This window comes from Rhinopithecus bieti, unplaced genomic scaffold (assembly GCF_001698545.2).
Source record: "Rhinopithecus bieti isolate Rb0 unplaced genomic scaffold, ASM169854v2 scaffold_54, whole genome shotgun sequence".
NCBI lineage: Eukaryota > Metazoa > Chordata > Mammalia > Primates > Cercopithecidae > Rhinopithecus > Rhinopithecus bieti.
Window position 1 is genome coordinate 929,497 of NW_016803233.1, and position 20,646 is coordinate 950,142.

Genomic DNA, 20,646 nt, shown 5'->3' on the forward strand with positions numbered 1-20,646 from the left:
CAAGGTATTTGTGATGAGTATTCCCTTCAAAAAAAAAAAAAAAAAAAAACGTAAAAAAAGTTTTAGATGGGGGCCAGGGACAGTGGCTCATGCCTGTAATTCCAGCACCTCGGGAGGCTGAGGCGGGTGGATCACCTGGTAAGGAGCTCAAGACCAGCCTGGCCAGTATGGAGAAACCACATCTCTACTAAAAATGCAAAAATCACCTGGGTGTGGTGGCAAAGGACTGTAATTCCAGCTGCTTGGGAGACTGAGGCAGGAGAATCACTTGAACCCAGGAGGCAGACGTTGCAGTGAGCCAAGATTGCGCCACTGCATTCCAGCCTGGGTGACAAGAGCGAAACTGTCTCAAAAAATACAAATTTAGATGGAGTTTCGCTATGTTGCCTAGGCTGGTCTTGAACTCCTGGGCTCAAGCAATCCTCCCCCACCTTAGCCTCCCAAAGTGCTGGAATTATAGGCATTAGCCACCCACCATGCCTGTCCCTACCTAGAAAATCACTTCTGAACTCTACTCAGAAGCTAAATTCTTGGTTGGCATTACTAGATAGGAGATGTCTTGTTTGTAACTTTGCAAATGTGAACATACATGATCTGATGGGTAACTTTTGACCTCATTTGTCTGTTGTTTTAAGATACTTAATATATTTAATGATTTGTTAAATAGCACAGGGATTGTGTTCAGTTTATTTCTAGGAGGCCAAAGAGATTTTAAACCAAGGAGGAGAAGTTAACAAATGGGTGAATTTCAGTTTAATACAAGGATTGTATGGTTTTCGAGGGTAGAATTCATGTCTTAATTGTGCTTATTCAGTAATTGGCTTAAGTTTCTACAAATTTTTCTAAAAATTGACCAAAGTCTAAAATTTAAGTCATGCAGAGTATTTAAGCAATGGTGAGATGGCTACTTCGTGTGGATATGTTGTAGAATAGATTCATACTAAGGTTAAATCGTCAAGGGTGGGTCTTCCATTTGACTGTGAACTGTCCCTTCCTGGTCTGAGATTCCTTTGTTTATTGGGAATGGGATATAAAGCCATTCTGCCTGTTGTCTTTCACTCTTCACAGTGACTATAGTGTTGAGAAGAGCCCCTAGTCAATCCCAGAAATTAAGGGATACTTAACTTCAGAGAATACCTTATCTTTTAACTCAAATTATGAGAGAAAGCAGAACAATTTTTAAGAATCTCTAATCTATTTCAGTCATAGTGAGTTGACTAGGAATGGCACTTTACTTCTGTATGCCAAATTCTGGCAGATTTCCTTTCGATTGTAGGCCTCCTGTTTCCCGCACTTTCTCCTTTTCCTGTGAAATCTCGGAGGAGAAGAAAGAATGATGGACAGTTTATCCTTTCACTGCCACAGGGCCTGTTTACTTGGCAGTGGGTCCTTAAGTTCCTTGCTCTTTTGCTGCTGTTTGGTGACTGAAAGAGGCTCCAGAGACTCTCACTCTGGGGAGGTGGGTGGCATGTTTATAAGTAATGGATGAGAATGTCTCTGTAGCCCTTAGTTATTCTCTGTGCAAAAACAGAAAACTAAAATTGCTGCTTCTGAAGATGACTTTTGGTCATCAAGATTTTTAAGGATTTGCACTCACATTGTGATAATGCATAAGAACACGAGAAACACCATTGGAGATTAGTTCAGAGGTGGTAAAGAGTATTGTGGGAAAATATCATTGCTGCCTAGGCTAGCTTTAATGTTTTAGCAATAAACCTTTGTCTGTTAACCTTGTCCTTGATTTTCTTGATGTTTATAGAGCTTATATTTGAATTATCCCTTCGTAGGTAAGACCAAGGGATTATAAACTTACTCCCTAATTTATTAAGTTGCACTTTGTTTCATTTGACCTAAACCTACTCTATGGGATGCCCTTAGTTTACGTATTTTCTTTTTGGATAAATAAGCTGCTTTTTACTTGAATTGTTCGTTATTCATTAATTTGACAAATATATATTGAATACCGGCTGTGTGACGGAATGTCTGTTAGAGGCTAGAGTTTAAAAAATGAAACAGATGTAGACTTCTTAAATGTTTGGAAGAACTTTCCTATAAAACTCATTGAATAACTGACACATTGTATTGTTTATAAATTGTCCCAAATAATAGAAAAAGTCTGTCTATAAAAATAGGCTCGACAGCGAAACCAGACAGGAACAGAGAAAAAAACTACCGGTCAGCCTTACAAAATAATCCAAAGTGAAATGTTAGCAAAACCAAATCTAGGAATATTATTTTTTTAAATGACCAAATAAACCAGGCATAGTGGCTCACGCCTATAATTGTAGCACCTTGGGAGGCTGAGGTAGGAGGTTTGCTTGAGCCTAGGAGTTCAAGACCAGCCTGGGCAACAGAGCAAGACCCTGTTTTAAATTTGTTTATTCACCCTCATTCATTTATTCATAAATTAATAAATAACCAACCAAGTAGAGTTGATCTCAGGAATGTAATCTGTCATATTCATAGATTAAATGACAAAATGATTGAAATTATAGAGATGGCAATTAAATTTAATGCAAAATCAAATCAAAATCCCATCAGAATTTTTTTGTAGAACTTGACAATCACATGAGTGAATAAAAGGGCAAGAATAAGGCAATTTTGAAGAATTTTTATTTAAACAGTACGCACAGACCACGAAGATGAAAAACTGGACTGTTACGAAAAACACCATAAACAAAGTTAAGATATGTTAGAGCGTAGGAGAAAGTATCTGCCTTGTATATAAGCATTAAAAGGTTGGTATCCAGGATTTCTAAAGCTGCCAGGTGTGATGGCTCATGCCTGTAATGCCAGCACTTTAGGAGGCCAGGGTGGGGGGGGATTGCTTAAGGCCGTGAATTTGAGACCAGCCTGGGCAACACAATGAGACCCTGTCCCCATGAAAAAAACAAACAGCAACAATATTCCCCCCCCCCCCCCCCCCCCCCAAATTAGCCGAGCATGATGATGACGGGCATGTAGTCCCAGCCACTCAGGAGGCAGAGGTGGGGGGATCGATTGAGCCAAGGTGGTCGAGCTGGCAGTGAGCCATGAGCACACCACCATGCTCCAGCCTGGGCGACAAAGCAAGACCCTGTCTCAAAATAATAATAATAAATATATATATATATATTTCTAAAACTCAGTTTGGAAAAAGAATGGTATGACAGTTGAAGTTAAGTTAGGAAAACTTACCACTCTGGATATTTCAAACAATTTAATATAGAAGATTGGTTACAAAGATATTAGAAAAGCTGGAAGAGCAAAAGGAACAAGGGAGAGAACAGAGTAGCAAAAATAAAATAAGAAATTGTGATGCTGCTTTTGCCAGAGACAAGCTGCTGCCACCACTAGGCTGGAACCTACAGGCTGCACCTGTCCCTAATTAGGGTATTGGATATTATTCACACTGTTCCTACAACAACTGCTAGCCTGTTCTAATCAGTAACTTCTCTCTTCCTCCTGTCTTCTCGCCCTCCAGTGCCTCCTATTGACATAGTCTAACAGGAACCCAGATGGCAAAGATGTCTGGGAAATGTCATTTGCATTCTCAGCCCCAGCAGTGCAGAAAGGTAGGAGTGGGGCTGAGAAACAACAGAAAAATAAAGACCATAGGTGGCAGAGGAAATGCATATACACTTCACAGATGGCCCATAAACATATAATACAAAGAGGTGCATATATTTACTGATAAAAAATGACAAATTTAAACATCAGAGATATTTCAGACTCCAAAAATTAAACTTGAGGTTTTGGAGGACAGGAAATTGGAACTCTTTCTGCCTATGGAACAGAATTGATGGATGTACTTGGGAGAGCAATTTGGCACCATGTAAAGTTACAGCTGCCTTTTCATTTTCAGATAGCTGTCCTATAGGACTCTTGTACATGAGCTTAAGTATATATAGTGTGTGTATGGAGGTGTAAAGCATAACTGTTAATATTTAAAAGTGGAAAACCTCATCATTCAGTAGAGGAATGAATAAACTGGTTTCTTTGAATAATCGAATAGTATGTAATAGCTAAAATGAATGAATATTAATTTTTAAAAACCATGGAGTGAGAAAATCCAGTTTTCAAAGAATATGCACAGTATATCATGTATGCAAATTGAAAAGCAGAACAATACTGTATTGTTTATGATGAATATATAACTTTGGAGTAAAAAAATCTTAAAATATGTTTGGCAGGAAAACCATGCTGGGAAAAAAAGAAGACCTAGTGTGATGGCTCATGCCTGTAATCCCAACACTTGGAGAGTCTGAGGTGGAAGGATCGGTTGAGCCCAGGAGTTCAAGACGAGCCTGGGCAAATAGGGAGAATCCATCTCTATCTAATAATTATTTTAAAAAAAGATACTAATTATCTTCAGTGAGAGAGGAGGGGAAGGGAGGAAAGTTGATTGAAAGAGGTTGGGAGGTCAACTGCACACATAGAAAAGTAGGCCATCTGAAGCAACTGTTGCCAAATTGTTACAGCTTTAATCTGGGTGACAAGACTGTGAATAGTGTTTTTTTTTTTTTGTTTTTGTATTTTATGTTGGAATTACTTCCTAATTTAAATAAATAGCAAACAAGAAAGAATTAAGAATCAGCCCCTCTGGGAAGCTTTTATTTACTTTACCAAGACTGGGTTAGGTATTCCGTTTTCTGTGTATTCAGAATGCCCTTTGCTTGTTTCTTTATGAAAGTATACCCACACTTGCTTGTCTGGTCTCTTCCACTTGTCTGTGAATTCCTCAGCACCAGATATTCAGTATTCATCATAGCCATTGGCAGACAGGTGCTAAGTAAACGTTGTTTGATTTAAAACAACTACTACCACTGATACTGTAAAAGCTAAATATATGGCAGTATCTGAGGCTTTATAATGATAAATTTAAAAAACCTGATCATCCATGTATTGTAGCATGTGTATTAGAAAGGATAGGCACCTGAATTCCATTCTGAGCTTTTTTCTTGGGCATCTTTCAGTGAGACATACGTGTTCTCTCAGCATCAATGGCTTTACATTTTTGAACATTTAAAATTACTGATTCATACAAGAGTGTGCATACTTCATTTGTAAATTGTGAAGCCTAAAAATAAGACTCCCACGAATCCACCGATTGAGGAACTAGAATAATTCTCAGGTCTTTAAAGTTGCCCAATCCTATGATTGTCTCGCCCTATAAATAACTAGTATCTTTAATATGGTGTTTGATTAAATGGTATTATATTGTGTACAGTTTTCCGATAGCATTATAATTCACTTATTCATTTTTATTGTATGTAGCTGGAGTTAATTTGTTTGTGCAGTATTACAGTTCATTGTGTGAATATTGCACATGAACTTCAGAAGGAATATCAGACTGATTTCCCAAACTTGTCATAGTAGTTTACACTTCCACCTGATTGTGCCCATTGCTCTTGCATTTTACATCAGCCTAGTATAATTTAGAAATATATAATGAAACTTTTCTAAAATATTTCCATTTCTAGTCATTGAAACTATTGACGTATATTTATTTTACAGCATGATGTATAAAGAAAGCCATAGTTAAAAGCAGAACGCTACTCCACACACACAAAAAAAGTATAACAATTTTGGTAATTAAATGTGACAGTGGACTTGTGTGACTAGGCTTTTCTTTTGAGTTGTTGACATGAAATAAAATTTATTTTGCATTCATAGATTTTAAAATAATGTATGCAAAATGAATTCAGAATACTGTATTTGTTTAATGATAACGTATTTTCAAGAGAAACTATCATAGTAAGTCCTTATGAAATAGGCCATTTTGAGTTGTTGTTTTGCATATTTCCATCATACTCCATTCCAGAAACTTCTGTATTACTTGCCTTGAGCCTTTGGAGTAGCCCGTCTACATATTTTTTGTCTGTGCTTGATGCAAGCCATTGTAACAGGATGTGTTTCTGTGCTTTCATGGTCTAAATATGTGGCTCTGACAGTAATTTGCTTGGTGGTTAAACTCCTTTTTCCTACCTCCTGTTATACAGAAGGTTTTTTAACTTTTAATGGCTGGAATCATGGAAAAGTGCCAGTAATCTTTGAATCAGACTCAAAGATAACATGACAATCTGATCTAATACTATTTTATTGTGTTTCACTTCCATGTAAGGAACAGTATTAGTCTCCTAATTTATTATATCCATTGCACATGGCCCAACAGAAATAGGTGAAATAAGATTTTTCATTCTATAATATGAAGTCTAAGTGTATCCATCCACTAGATGTCAGCATTAGGCAAGATGCAGTGGAATGGATATGGAATAATAGCCAGAAACTCAGTAAGAGATTTAGTCTAACAAGTAAACTGACTTGCATAAAGTCACACATTTTATGATAGTCAGGAGTAGAAATCAAGCCTCCCAATTTTTATTCCATTGTTATATCACATTTCTTTAAGTCAAGTGACTTAACTACATGTAATTTAGTAGCCAAAATTAAAATATATGGATCTTAACATTTGCTAGGGCTTCATGGGGAGATTTTAGTACTACTATGTTGATATTAACACTGGCACCCAGGAATACCTGAATCCTGTTGTACTAATCTCTCTGTCTCTTCCTTTACATTTCACAAAAGATGGAGAATCAAAGGATCACTTTATTAATAGCTAAACTAGTACTTGATAGTAGTGAGTTAGATAGTGTTAGTAAGGTTAAGGATTAAGCTGTTCTGTAGAACTTCCCTAATATCACATTCCAACCAGGAAAGCAGAAATCATTTTAAAATGAGGAATTTTAATATATGTATTTAGTTCACAAGTGTTGGAAACCTGAGCCAGAAGAGACTGCTGAGGTAACTTATATATTAATAGAAACCACAAGAAACAGCAATTACTTTTCTCAGGGAACAAAAGAGAAGAGATGGATTTGGGAGAATTTAGGAGCTTGAAGGAAGAACCCCATAGGCCTGGAGTCTCAGACCTTTGAAGGGGGCCGAACAATGCACTGCTGCTGGGAGTTCCACAAGAAGCTAGAGCTTGGAGCCCTAGCTATCTTACCGCTGGAAGAAACTATGACGGGACTTCAAAGGTCCCTTTTGTTTTTCTTCTTCCCACCTTTTCATTTCCTTTTGGTGACATTTGCTTGCTTCCGGTCTCCTCTCCTATCCTTCCTTCTTCTCTTCTCTCCTCCCTTCTCCTCTCCTCTTCATTTTTTTCTTTTTTAATTTTATCTTTTTTGAGACAGTCTCACTCTGTTGCAGAGTGTAGAGTGCAGTGGTGCAATCTTGACTCACTGCAACCTCCGCCTCCCTCATTCAAAAGATTCTCATGCCACAGCCTCCCGGGTAGCTGGGACTACAGGTATGTGCCACCATGCCTGGATAATTTTTGTATTTTTAGTAGAGACGGAGTTTTGCCATATTGGCCAGGCTGGTCTCAAACTCCTGACCTCAATCTCCTCACCTTGGCCTCCCAGAGTGCTGGGATTACAGGCGTGAGCCACTGCGCCTGACCTGCTTTCAAGTGATGGTACAGTTTCTTAGAATCAGTTCAGTAAGCAGACGTTGGGCAATATTTGATGAGGGTGGTGTCTTGAATATTTTCAGAAGGGTTACTGAGATTATTGATATGATTTATGTCTAAAAACAGTGTACATATCTTAATTTATAAATTATTGATAAAAACGCTGACAATTATCTGAGCCTTCATTCAGCGAGTCTTAACCTTATTGCTGGTGGAGGGTCTTGCCTGGATGTAAATGGCTGCAGACTGATCAAGGTAGTAGTTGCTGAAGGTTGGGTGGCTGTGCAATTTCTTAAAATAATACAACAATGAAGTTTGCCACATCAGTTGACTCTTCGAGGAAAGATTTCTCTGTAGCATGTGATACTGTTGGGTAACATTTCAACCACAGTACAACTTTAAAAATTGGAGGCAGTACTTTCAGACCTTGCCAGTGCTTATCAGCTGTGTTGATGTAATACTCATTTTAACAGTCTAAACAACATCTTCAGAGTAGATTTCATCTCAAGAAACCATTTTCAGCTGGGCGTAATGGCTCGCGCTTGTAATCCTTGCACTTTGGGAGGCCAAGGTGGGTGGATTGCCTGAGCTCAGGAGTTTGAGACCAGCCTGGGCAACATGGTGAAACCCCATCTCTACAAAAATACAAAAAATCAGCTAGCTGTGGTGGCTTGCACCTGTAGTCTCAGCTACTCAGTAGGTTTAGGCACGAGGATTGCTTGAACCCGGGAGCTCAGGTTGCAGTGAGTCAAGATTGTGCCACTGCACTCCAGCCTGGGTGACAAAGTGAAATTCTGTCTCAAAAAAAAAAAAAAAAAACAAAGGAAAGAAACCATTCTCTTTGCTTATCCATAAGAAGCAACTCCTCATCCACTCAAATTTTTATCATAAGATTGCAGCAATTCAGTCACATCTTAAAGGCCCTTCTAAGATGAACTTCTACTCTAGTTTCTTGGTATTTCCACCACATCTGCCATTCCTTTCTCCACTGAAGTCTTGAACCCCCCCCACAGTCATCCGTGAGAGTTAGAATCAACTTCTTTCACACTCCTGTTGATATTTGACCCCTTGCCATGAATCACAAAGGTTCTTAATGGTATCTAGAATGGTGAATCCTTTCCAGAAGACTTTCAATTTCCTTTCTCAGATCCATCAGAAGAATCCCTATCTATGACAGGTTTAGCTTNCATTCTCTTTGCTTATCCATAAGAAGCAACTCCTCATCCACTCAAATTTTATCATAAGATTGCAGCAATTCAGTCACATCTTAAAGGCCCTTCTAAGATGAACTTCTACTCTAGTTTCTTGGTATTTCCACCACATCTGCCATTCCTTTCTCCACTGAAGTCTTGAACCCCCCCCACAGTCATCCGTGAGAGTTAGAATCAACTTCTTTCACACTCCTGTTGATATTTGACCCCTTGCCATGAATCACAAAGGTTCTTAATGGTATCTAGAATGGTGAATCCTTTCCAGAAGACTTTCAATTTCCTTTCTCAGATCCATCAGAAGAATCCCTATCTATGACAGGTTTAGCTTTAAGAAATGTATTTCCTAAATAATAAGACTTAAGAGTCAGAATTACTCTGTGATCCATCAGCTGCAGAGTGCATATTGTGTTAGCAGCACGAAGACAACATTAATCTCCTTACGCATCTCCGTTAGAGTTCCTGGGTGAGTAGGTGCATTGTCAGTGAGCAGTAATTTATTGAAATGAATATTTTTTTGCTGAGGAGTAGGTCTCAATAGTGGGCTTAGAATATTGAGTACACCGTGCTGTAAACAGATGTGCTATCACCTAGGCTTTGTTGTTCCATTTAGAGAGCGCAGGCAGAGTGGATGTAGTATAATTCTTAAGGGTCATAGGATTTTGTTTTTATTTTTATTTTGAGACGGAGTCTCGCTCTGTTGCCCATGGAGTGCAGTGGTGCGATCTTGATTCACTGCAACCTTTGCCTCCCAGTTGAAGCAGTTTTCCTACCTCAGCCTCCCGAGTAGCTGGGATTACCTCAGCCTCCCGAGTAGCTGCCACCCTGCCCAGCTAATTTTTGTATTTTTAGTAGAGATGGGGTTTCACCATGTTGGCCAGGCTGGTCTCAAACTCCTGACCTCAGGTGATCTGCCCACTTCGGCCTACCAAAGTGCTGGGATTACAGGCATGAGCCACTGTGTGTGGCCTCTCTATTTTTAATCATGTATTTTTTCAGCTAATACTTATGAATACCAACTACATCCCAGGCATTGTTCTAAGTGCTCAGGATAGAGAGTGTACAAAACAAAACCCCTGCCTAGTCAGAGGAAGACAGAGTAAACAGATAAGAATAATAGGAATGTGTGTTAGATGGTACACACCATCAATTTGGGAAGGGGATAGACAGGAGGATGGAAGGGGCATTTATAGATGGGTAGGTAGCTCAAGGATTCTCTCTGAAGAGAGGTGAGGCCTTACTGAGCAGCAGAAACTGCAAACAGGCTTTTGTGGTTAGATGTGCATGTGTGCAGTGGAGAGTGAAGGGCAATAAGGCCAGAGTGTGTCGGGGCAGATTATGTAAGATTTTGTAGGACCCCTGTATTAGTTTGTTCTCACATTGCTATAAAGAACTACCTGAGACTGGGTAATTTCTAAAGAAAAAAGGTTTGATTGGCTCATGGTTCTGCAAGCTGTATAGAAAGCATGACTGGGGAGGTCTCAGGAAACTTTGAATGGCGGAAGGCAAAGAGGAAGGCAGCACGTCTTACATGGCCAGAGCAGGAGGAAGAGAGATGGGGAGGTGCCCCACCCTCTAAAAGAACCAGACCTCATTAGAACTCACTATCACAACAGCAGCAAGGGGGGAAGTCCACTCCCATGATCCAGTCTTCTCCCAGCAGGCTCCTTCTCCAGCACTAGAGATTATAACTCGACATGAGATTTGGGCAGGGACACAAATTCAAATCATATCATTCTGTTCCTGGCTCCCCCCAAATCTCATGACCTTCTCACATTACAAAATATAATCAACCCTTCTCAGTAGTCCCCCAACTCTTAACTCATTTCAGCATTAACTCAGAAGTCCACAGTCCAAAGTCTCACCTGAGGTGAGACAAGGCCCTTCCACCTATGAGTCTTTAAAATCAAAATGAAGTTAGTTCCTTCCAAGATACAATGAGGGTACAGGCATTGTTTAAATACTCCCCTTCCAAAAGGGAGGAATAGGCCAAAACAAAGGGGCTTTAAGCCTCATGCACATCTGAAACCTAGCAGGGCAGTTGTTCAATCTTAAAGCTCCAGAATAATCTCCTTTGACTCCATGTGTCACATCCAGGCCACACTGATATAAGGGGTGGGCTCCTAAGGCCTTGTATAGCTCTGCCCCTCTGGCTCTGCAGGGCTCACCTCCCATGGCTGCTCTCAAGGGCTGGCATTGAGTGTCTGTGGCTTTTCCAGGTGCATGGTTCAAGCTGTTGTTGGATTTACCATTCCAGGGTCTGGAGCATGGGTGGTCTCCTTCTCGCAACTACAGTAGGCAGTGCTTTGGTAAGGACTCCAACCCTACATTTCCCCAGTGCACTGCCCTAGAAGAGGTTCTCCGTGAGGGCTCTGCCCCTGCAGTGTACTTCTGCCTGAACATCCAGGCATGTCCATACATCCTCTGAAATCTAGGCAGAGACTCCCAAGCCTCAACACTTCTTGCTGTCTGCGCACCTGCAGGCCTAACACCCATGGAAGCTGCCAGCAAGGCTTATGGCTTGTACCTGCCTAAACAGCAGCTTGAGACATAATGTAGGACCCTTTTAGCCATGGCTGGAACTGGAGTGGCTGGGATTTAGGGAGCAGTGTCCCCAGGGCAGCCAGGCCCTGGGCCTGGCCTGTGAAACCATTCTACCCGCCTAGACCTCTGAGTCTGTGATGGGAGGGGCTGCCACAAAGGTCTGAGATGCCTTCGAGGCATTTTTTCCCCATTGTCTTTGATTTGTCAATGAATTTGGGTGGAGACACAAATTTGAATCATATCGACCTGGTAAGGGATTTGGATTTTATTCTGAGTGTGTTAGTGCGTCATTGCATGGCTTTGAGCAGAGAAAGGATGATTTATATGTTTAAAAGAGTGCTTTGCCTCTTATATGTGGAAGAGATTATAGGAGGAGGCTGGGGTGGAAACAGGGAGACCAGCAACCCTGGCAAGAAGTTAGGGTGGCAAGAAGTAGGGAGGTGTGGCAGTTGGGGAGCTGAGACTTGCTGCCCTTTAAGCTAATGGTAAAAGTGTGTTGAGGAGGATGAGGGGAGTGTCAGGGCAGATACTCCTGACAGGCGAGGTAAGGTGTGAGGGCGGAGTATTGACATTGGAATTAGCAACATGGAAGTTACCTGATGGCCTTCCCATCCCACTAAAACCTGATGCAGTTTTGGTGGTGTGGGATGGGGATAAAAGCCACACTGCAGTGGGTTTAACGGAGAATGAAAGGAGAGAAATAAAAGAAGCTGAGTATTAGACTATTCCTTTTGAGGAATTTTGCTGCAAAGAGAAGCAAGGGAATAGGGTGGGAGCTCGTGACGGAAATAGAATCAAGGTACATTTCTGTTTGTTTTAAGATGGAAGAAATAAATATATGTATGCTAAACAGAAGGGTACTGAAAAGAAAAACAGGAAGGAAACTCAAGACAATATATTGTTCAGAATGTCAAATTTTGAAGAAAGTGTTTTCAGGAAGGCGTGGGTGATTAACTGGGTCAAGAGCTGCTAGTTCAGTAAGTTGAAGTGTGAGAATTGTCCTTTAGATTTAGCCAAATGCAAGTTTTAGCGACCTTGACGGGGCAGCTTTATTGTAGTGGGCATAAAAGCCAAACTGGAATGAGTTGAAAGAATAGAAATTTGGAAAGTGGAAAGAAACAGCTACCAACAGTTCATTTGACAAGTCTTTCTATAAAGAGGACAAGAACGATGATGTTGTAGTAGAGGGAACATGAAGTCCTTGAGGAGACAAAGGCAAGTGGGAGTAGTGCCCCAGAGGAAAGGTTGTCCTTCAGGAAACAGGTACAGAGGATGGGCGTGTGGTTACTAAAGAAAGGGTGGTAGAAAAGGTAGATGCTTCTGTGTTTTGTGTGTGAAAAATACAGTGAGGTCATTTCCTGCAAGTGAGAATGGAGGATGGGTTGTTGGGGTTTTGTGGTTTTCTTCTTCTTCTTCTTCTTCTTTTTTTTTGAAGAGATCACAAGGAAGGTAAGAATTTTTTAAATGTGTGGAATAATCACCTGGGAAAGTGGGAGAGGAGATTGAGTGAGGTAGCAAACTGAGGGTGCACTTCAGGTTGGTGGTAGTATGTTAAAAGCAGCAGCTTTCAACAACAGGCAGTTTTGCCTCCCAGGGGACATTTGACAATGTCTGGAGGCGTTATTGGTTGTCACAGCTGAGAGCAGGGGTGATAAGAGATATCTAGTGGGCAGAGGCCCAGAATATTGCTGAACAAACCTACAAGGCACTAGACAGTCCCTCAAAGAATAGTACAGTTCAAATGTTAGTATTGCTGAGTTTAAGAAACCCTGATTTAAAGTGAAGCTGGTCAGTGTGTTTGTTACTTTTCTTTCCTCCCCCTCCTTCTCACTGGCCACTCACAGATCTTTAATATGTTTATAAGCTGGATGTGAGGAAAACTGACACTAAACAATTAAGAGAAAATCAGATTGTGATTAATATGCTTAAGAAATAAATTGGGTGAAGCAGTAGGTAGAAGATTATCACTGGTAGAAGCTGCAGCTGGTGCAACTCCTTTGAAGAGGTTGGCAGAGAAAAGCCTCTTCAAAGAGAAACCTTTTGAGATGAGCCCTGAAGGATAGAAAGAAGCCAGTCATGGGAAAATCTTTGGGACTAGCATTCTAGGAAGAGGAGACAAAATTAAAAAGTACCTTGAGGAGGAAAAAGTAAGTGAAGTAATAACATCTCTTAGGAAGTTTCTAGAAAGATAGAGGAAATATTATAGTAATGGTAGGGTATAGTTGTTTCTATTGGCTATTCTTCTGTAAGGAAACTTCTTTTCAGATGTTTTATGGGAAAATGGTCTAATGTATTTAAGTGCCTTTTGTTAGCTTAAAAATGCATTCCACAGACTTCCAGCCAGGAAGGGCGTGTTCCTTTCCAGATAAGTTGTCAACGTGGAAACAAATGTCTAATGTAAGGGCTCATAGTAAAAAAACATTCCACCAGAAATAGGACAACTCTTGAGGTAAACCGTGTCTGGTTTCTGTGTATTAAATTTGTGTTAAATTTATTTTTAGCTTATTTAATAAATACAATATTTAGTTTAAATCCAAAGATTACAATAGAAAATAATTTGAAAGAGGATTCTTTAGCTTTTCCCTTCTAAATTCAGATAGTAAGACTTAGTTTATTATTCTCAATGATAATATTTGTTATCTCTAAAATATATTAATAGTGTTTTGGGTTAGTTTTTATATAGTCTGCTTTAAAATCTTAAATCCGGCTGGGCATGGTGGCTCACGTCTGTAATCCCAGCACTTTGGGAGGCTGAGGCGGGTGGATCACCTGAGGTTGGGAGTTCAAGACCAACCTGACCAACACAGAGAAACTCTGTCTCTACTAAAAATACAAAATTCGCTGGTTGTGGTGGTGCATGCCGGTAATCCCAGTTACTCGAGAGGCTGAGGCAGGAGAATCACTTGAACCTGGGAGGCGGAGATTGCAGCGAGCCAAGATCGTACCATTGCACTCCAGTCTGGGCAACAAGAGTGAAACCCTGTCTCAAAAAAAGTCTTAAATCCTTTGGTATCTTTCATATCAAATGTATTTATTCATCCAAAACTTAGAAATCTTACTAGTCTCCTTTAGATGGCAGAAATCCAACTCAACAGCTAAAAGGGATATTGGTTTAAAAAAACTAGGGTATCTTAAAACCAGAGGAAAATCAAGCAACTGGACTGAAAGAAGTGACAGCTGGAACTCGGGAATGAATGGAAATTAATGACTCCAGGACACTTTCTGAGACCTTGCACTGTAATATTGGTTCATTCTCTTGTGACAGACTGCCATCCTCTGTGGCAGGAAGCATGACTGCCACATCCGCCCACGCCTCACATTCCATAAGTTCTGCTGCTGGGAATAGAGCCCATAGTTAGGTTGCTCTGACAGCTGCAACAGTAATAGTAAATAAACTGCCAGGTATGGAGCTAAATGTGGTGCTTATATTAACCCATTTAATGATTTTAGGAACCCTCTGAGGTGAATATTATTAATATGCAGCTTTTAAACCTGAGAAAACTGAGGAATGGAGAAGTTAAAAAACACTTGACTAAAGTCACAAAGCTTGGAAGTGGCAGAGCTGGGTTTCAGACCCAGGCAATCTGGTCCCACCTAAGCTGATGATTAACTACTGTCATATTAGTTGAAAACAGTCACAGTGAGAGGACAGCAGGGTTTGTTTGTTTGTTTGATTTTTGGCCAGGTTAAAATATAGCAAGATAGGGTTATGGTTTTAATTTTTTGTTTATTCTTATAAAGGATAGGAGAACCGATAATGTTATAATGGGACTGTTTTTAGAGCTTTGAAAATTGCATGAGTTTTTGTTCAAAGAGACATTGTGATATGTGCTGCGTATGTAGCATCCGTACTGTGTGCTATGTGGTAGAGCGAAGTTTTGCACTGGACAACAGTTGTTGTAGTGATTCTCAGTCGGGTGATTTTGCCCCTAGGAGACATTTGGCAGTATCTAGAGACGTTTTTGATTGTCACAGTTTGTATGGGGGGTAGCTACTGGTATCTAGTGGATTGAAATGCAGGATGCTGCTGTATTTCCTGCAATGTGGGACAGACTCCAATAATAAAAGAACTCCTCAGCCCAAAATGTTAATAGTGCTGAGACTGAGAAACACTGTGTTAGATAAACTGAGCCATTTCCTTTTTTTTTTTTTGAGAGGGAGTCTAGTTCTGTTGCCTAGGCTGGAGTGTGCAGTGGTGTGATCTTGGCTCCATGCAACCGCCACCTCCTTTAGTAGAGACGGGGTTTCACTGTGTTGGCCAGGCTGGTCTCAAACTCCTGACCTCATGATCTGCCCGCCTTGGTCTCCCAAAGTACTGAGATTACAAGCATGAGCCACCGTGCCCAGCCAACTGAGCCATTTTCAAACTAAGTGTCTGTGTATGGGATAAATAGGCAAGAAATTCTCAATCCTTATGAGAGTAAACAGGTCAGGATGAAGTCTGATGTAGTGATCATACTCCCAAGTATGAGGAGGGGAGGATCACATTAGCCTTGGGTGCCTGGAAAGAAGAACCATATACAGAGGAAGAAGTTTACAGAAGGAGCTGTAGGAAAATGGAGCAGACATACCTGGCTAGTTCCAAAATTTTTCCCAAGGTTGGACTGTGTGCATACAGGTAAAAAGGTAAGGAAGCCTAATCTCCCTCTTCTCCATGCATACCTGATGATGGTTTCCTGTTAATATAACTAATTTTAGGACAACATTTCAGCAATATTCTTGACAAATATGGGCCTTGTTCTGATTTATAACATTGGAATGTGTTGATAAGGACTCAGGTTTATATTAAAAGAAACAGAGCCATTATTGCTTTTAAAAGGTTATTTTGTGATATTTAAGTTTCAATTACAGCAACAGCCAGTATTTATTAAATGTTTTCTGTGTGCCAGACACTAAGCTGAGTCAGTGCTTAATCTCATTTAACACTCATAAGAGCAGTTTGAGATAGTTATTAAAATTACCTGTGTTTTACCAATCAAGAAATGAGTCCCCAGAAGGATTAACTACCATTCTTAAGGTCAAACAGCTAGTGAGCTCCAATTTCTGGTTTGATTCCATAGATTAAACTCCTAAAACCAAATGGTGTGCTGCCTTTTTCCTACTAAAAGTAATTATAGTCCTTTCTCATGATATATTTTTCATCTGTAGTTGCAGTATTGATACCACTAGGTAATTTTTTGTGTATTTGGTCTCAGTTCTCGTTAGTGAGAAAATTTATATATGTTTGGAAACAGTCATTCCATATATGTTGGAAAGCTTTTAAAAATTAAAGCTGTGAAATATGCTACTTCCAAATGGTTTCTTCCAACATCTATTGAATAACTTTAGTAACCAATTTGAGGTTATTATTTGGGTGTGATGATTTAGGAAAATGTTTATCCTTTCCTTTAATATAAAAGCTTGGTATTATTAAATGTGTTACAATGTATAAGGTAATTAAGATGAAATATTAAATATTTCCCTCTTAGCTTAATGTCACCTAATCCATTTGTGTAAAGTATTGTACAAAATCAGACCATTGAAATTCTGTGTAATAGAAAATTAATATAAAAGAAGATAGATCTCCACCTCCCCATTGGGGAATATTGTTTCAAAAGGGAAGAACCATTCAGTACTTACCATATGTGAATAAATTAGATGGCTTTTTAACATTTTATAAGAAATTTTTGTTTCCATACATCAGACTTTGACCTCTAAAGCGAGTAACTGTTACACACTCGTATTTATTTCCTCGTGGGAAGCTTACAGTTAGAAACATGTGCTGACGTTGGAGAGTAGGTGGAAGAGGGGGATGCCACAGGTGACAGGAAGTGTAACTTTTTTCAAGCTTCTTATAATGAGAGTGAGTGGCAAGCTGTCTTTTTTTCTTAATAAAAATATTGTTTTATGTTTTGCTTTATTTACATTTGCCAGCAACGGGATCTTTGGAGAAAAACACATTGCAATTGGAGGAAAAGTACAGCAGTTGGAGGGAGGAGGATGTGGGTAGCTGTGATACCATAGTTTGCCTCCCCTTTTGTTACTCTACCTTCCAGGTTTGACCCTGGTTTCCTGGATGTTTCTGACCCCATTTCCCACTTTCATCCTCACTGTATTATGGAGATCTTGGGCAACATTTATGCCAATGCCGTATTTTCACTTTTTTTCCTCTGCAAACCTACTAAGTTGTGATAATTGCTGGCTCCCTGTTGTGCTTGTTTGCTGTGTTAACTTTTAAGTTCCATACATGGTATAGTTGTATATAGTTGATTATTCAGTTGAAGAGTTAAATAATAAAAGTTTGATTAATCTTAGGAGATAGAAGATATCAAAAATATTTTATGTGTGGTAAAGTTTTTTTAGATGGGTCATTAATTGGTAACTTTCTTTAGGCTTTAATGGTTAAATGTGGTTTGAATATTTTCTTCTTTGTATTCCCAATAGGATTTGACTCTGCAAGAAGGAAAATATCCCTATTGTTTAAAAAAATGGTTTCTGTATTTACTTATTTGAGAAATCTAGTTTTGCTGTTAATTTAAATTGAGAAATATATGCCTCAAAAATTTTAAAGGAGTAACACTAACATAGATAGTAATGAAATGTAAATATTGCAAGTTATATGTCAAAATCTAATCTTTTTTCCCATCTTGCTTTATGTAACTTTTTTGATATGTGGAAAAGAGGGACAGGAGCTATAAACTCAGAGCCAAATGTGCTTTTGTTGTTCCAAATTCTCAGTGCCAAAAGCATATAAACCTGCACCTGTTGATAATTATGAGCAAGCCAGCCTTTGCCAAATCCCAGGCCTCTGCTTAAAATTTTTTACTGGAACTAAATGATGTTGCCATTTTTATTTTTAGGTTTGCTGGCATGGGTAATCTCATTAAGGTGCTAACCAGGGACATAGACCACAATGCAGCACATTTTTTCTTGGACTTTGAAAGTAAGTCTCTTTAGCCCTTCACAGCTGGTGCATAATGCTAAAGGTGAAAGATGAATTATACTCACCACAGTGAAGGCCAGCCAGAATATTTGTTAATTAAACATGGGAATCAAACAAAGGTTGCATGATTTTTTCTTAATCGTAGGCAAACATCACCATCATATGTATAATTTAGTTTTTCATTTGCTAAAATCATGTTGAGTCTGTAGCCAGTGCTGTCCTTTCATTAGTCCATGAAGCAAGTAGCCTTATGATGAACATTCTAATAGTATGCTTTAGTGACTATGTCAAACAATGTTCGCTTATAATCCTATAATAATTTTATTTTAAAAATCAGAATTGTGCTGCGTATCTTGAATCAGTACTCTCCGTAACCTCCACAGATTATTAACAATCCAAATTTGGTTAGAAGTATATGCTTTATTTAATTGCATACAGGAAGAAAGTTTTATACTGTTTTCAGATGCAAAGGTGAGCCGTGGCCAAATGTATTAATATTTGGCTTTGAAATAAATTGTTGTTTCAGTGCTATACTAACAATACTACATGTAAATAATTCTTCATCAGAAATTTCTTTTTCAGAATATTAGCACTATTGGAATACTTAAAGAATTTTTCATTATAAGGCCATTAATGAAACTTGTCTTGGGAGAATTTTGAGAAGAATTAGAGCCTCAGTTGTGCCATTGTGTACAGGAAAACCACATTTCACCTCTAGGTCCTACATATCAACACCTTGAGAACCCGATTTGCTGTCTGCCAGAGCACAGTCTGGGTAACCTGAAGAATGAATTCATGGCCTAATGAACATTTTCCCTGTTACTATTTTTCTTTAAGTAAACTTCAGATGTTCTTTTTTATAAAGGGATATTTTCTCTTTTCTCATTCTTGTCTTGACAGGTACCTTAACATGGGGAATCTTCTTAAAGTTTTGACATGCACAGACCTTGAGCAGGGGCCAAATTTTTTCCTTGATTTTGAAAGTGAGAAGATGATTTTATATCTATTTCTCTTTGCCTGCAGTAGACTGCGTTTGTCTTGCACTAAATGAATGTTTCCACTTTGCCATCTTTTTAACTGCTTTGCATGACTGAGCTATGAATTGTTTGAGTAAATTTCTGGTGCCTTCTAGAACTGGAAGTCCTGTTTTATAGATTAAATTGTGATGATAAAATATCTTTGAGTTTTTATAAGAGATTTTATATCTCTTAGTTGGAGATTATTTTATAATTTGAGATCTATTCTCTAATGAAAACATTTTTATGAAAAAATGTTGGAAAGGAGAAGTACTACCTCAAGATTTATTAATAGAAGCAATATTTGGGGAAAACTTATATTGCAGTCAAGAAAAATCGACCAGGTTTCAGTTATTCTAGGGTACATATTTAAGTATTTCAAATATCAATCTGTTCATGAAGGCCATTCAGAGCTCAGTAATTTGGGCATAATATTAAAAGGTAAGTGTGAACCTAAATTATTTAATCTTTGCAGATAATTTGAAAAGTTAAAAAAATGGAATGTATTTATTTCAGGAATTTATTTTTTCTGACTCTAAATAAAAGGAAAAATAATGGGTTCACAGACCTTTAAGTAATTTGCCTTCTGTTTGTTTTATGTTGCATGACCTATTGTAATATGGTCTAAGAGTGGCAGGTAAGTGTCATTGACCTCGGTGCATGTTGCAAAGCTTTTGCTTTTTTTGGCTGTTGATACCGCTTTAGCTTGTCTGGTTGTCAAATTGAGAAGAATTATTAAATTGGTGTTTTAGTGTGAATGATGCTATTTTAACTGATCAATAGAAAATTGTTAGGAAAGGGTGAAGAGGTATTCCTTAGGTTTTAAATCATGTGATCCCTTATATTTTTATTTGAGGTTAAAGTGTTTGAACATATTTTATATACTTAAAATTTAAGACATTTTCTGATTTTAAAACAAAACAAATAAATCGTTTAAAATAAACCCCAGAAAATCACTGCCTTTTCCTCCAACTTCAATTTAGTTTTTATGATTTAATGTAGTAATTCGTTCTATTTTATGAATCATTTTAAACCATGGCAGTTCATATGAGCACATCAATTTATAGCTATCTTCATTTTGTAGAATAATTTGTGGTCTCTGGTTATTTTCTACTTTTATTCCATTTCTATAAAGAATCTGTTACAGTTTGGGTACTGTGTACAGGCTAGTAAAGAGTAGTGATATCAGTATCAGGTCCATATGAAATTGGGTTTCAGGGGAAATCGGGTTTTTAGGGGAAATACTATTAAATATTAGATGAATATTAGTTTTCTTGACCCTTCTCAACAATTTACCAGTGCTATGTTAAGTGCATGTTTAGCATGACTTTTAATCAGCTTGAGGATGTTGAGCAGACTGCTGACTTGAAGATACTCTTTCAGATGAGGCAACTTACATTAGAGCTGTATTTTAGTTTATTTGCATCTGTTTCAAACTTGGTCTTGTGTCTTTTTCTGCCCTTCTGTCTCCCTTTTCCTCTTTGTCTCAAATTCCTTACA

General features: G+C 38.7%; 1 protein-coding gene across 19 annotated transcripts in view; it reads left to right on the top strand.

Annotated features, from left to right (window-relative positions):
* CYRIB (CYFIP related Rac1 interactor B) overlaps positions 1–20,646 on the top strand; it is a 134,014-nt gene that overhangs the window by 76,267 nt on the left and 37,101 nt on the right. For 11 of the 19 annotated variants that reach the window (XM_017870609.1, XM_017870550.1, XM_017870621.1 and 8 more), the window contains one exon: positions 19,031–19,113. The exons of 3 other annotated variants lie outside the window; for them this stretch is intronic. In XM_017870609.1, the coding sequence (XP_017726098.1) occupies positions 19,041–19,113 (73 nt within the window). In that variant the 5' untranslated portion in view covers positions 19,031–19,040. Of the gene's footprint in view, positions 1–18,047; positions 18,131–19,030; positions 19,114–20,646 lie in introns of all 19 variants that reach the window. 5 more of the 19 variants (XM_017870649.1, XM_017870641.1, XM_017870655.1 and 2 more) reach the window with 2 other exon arrangements.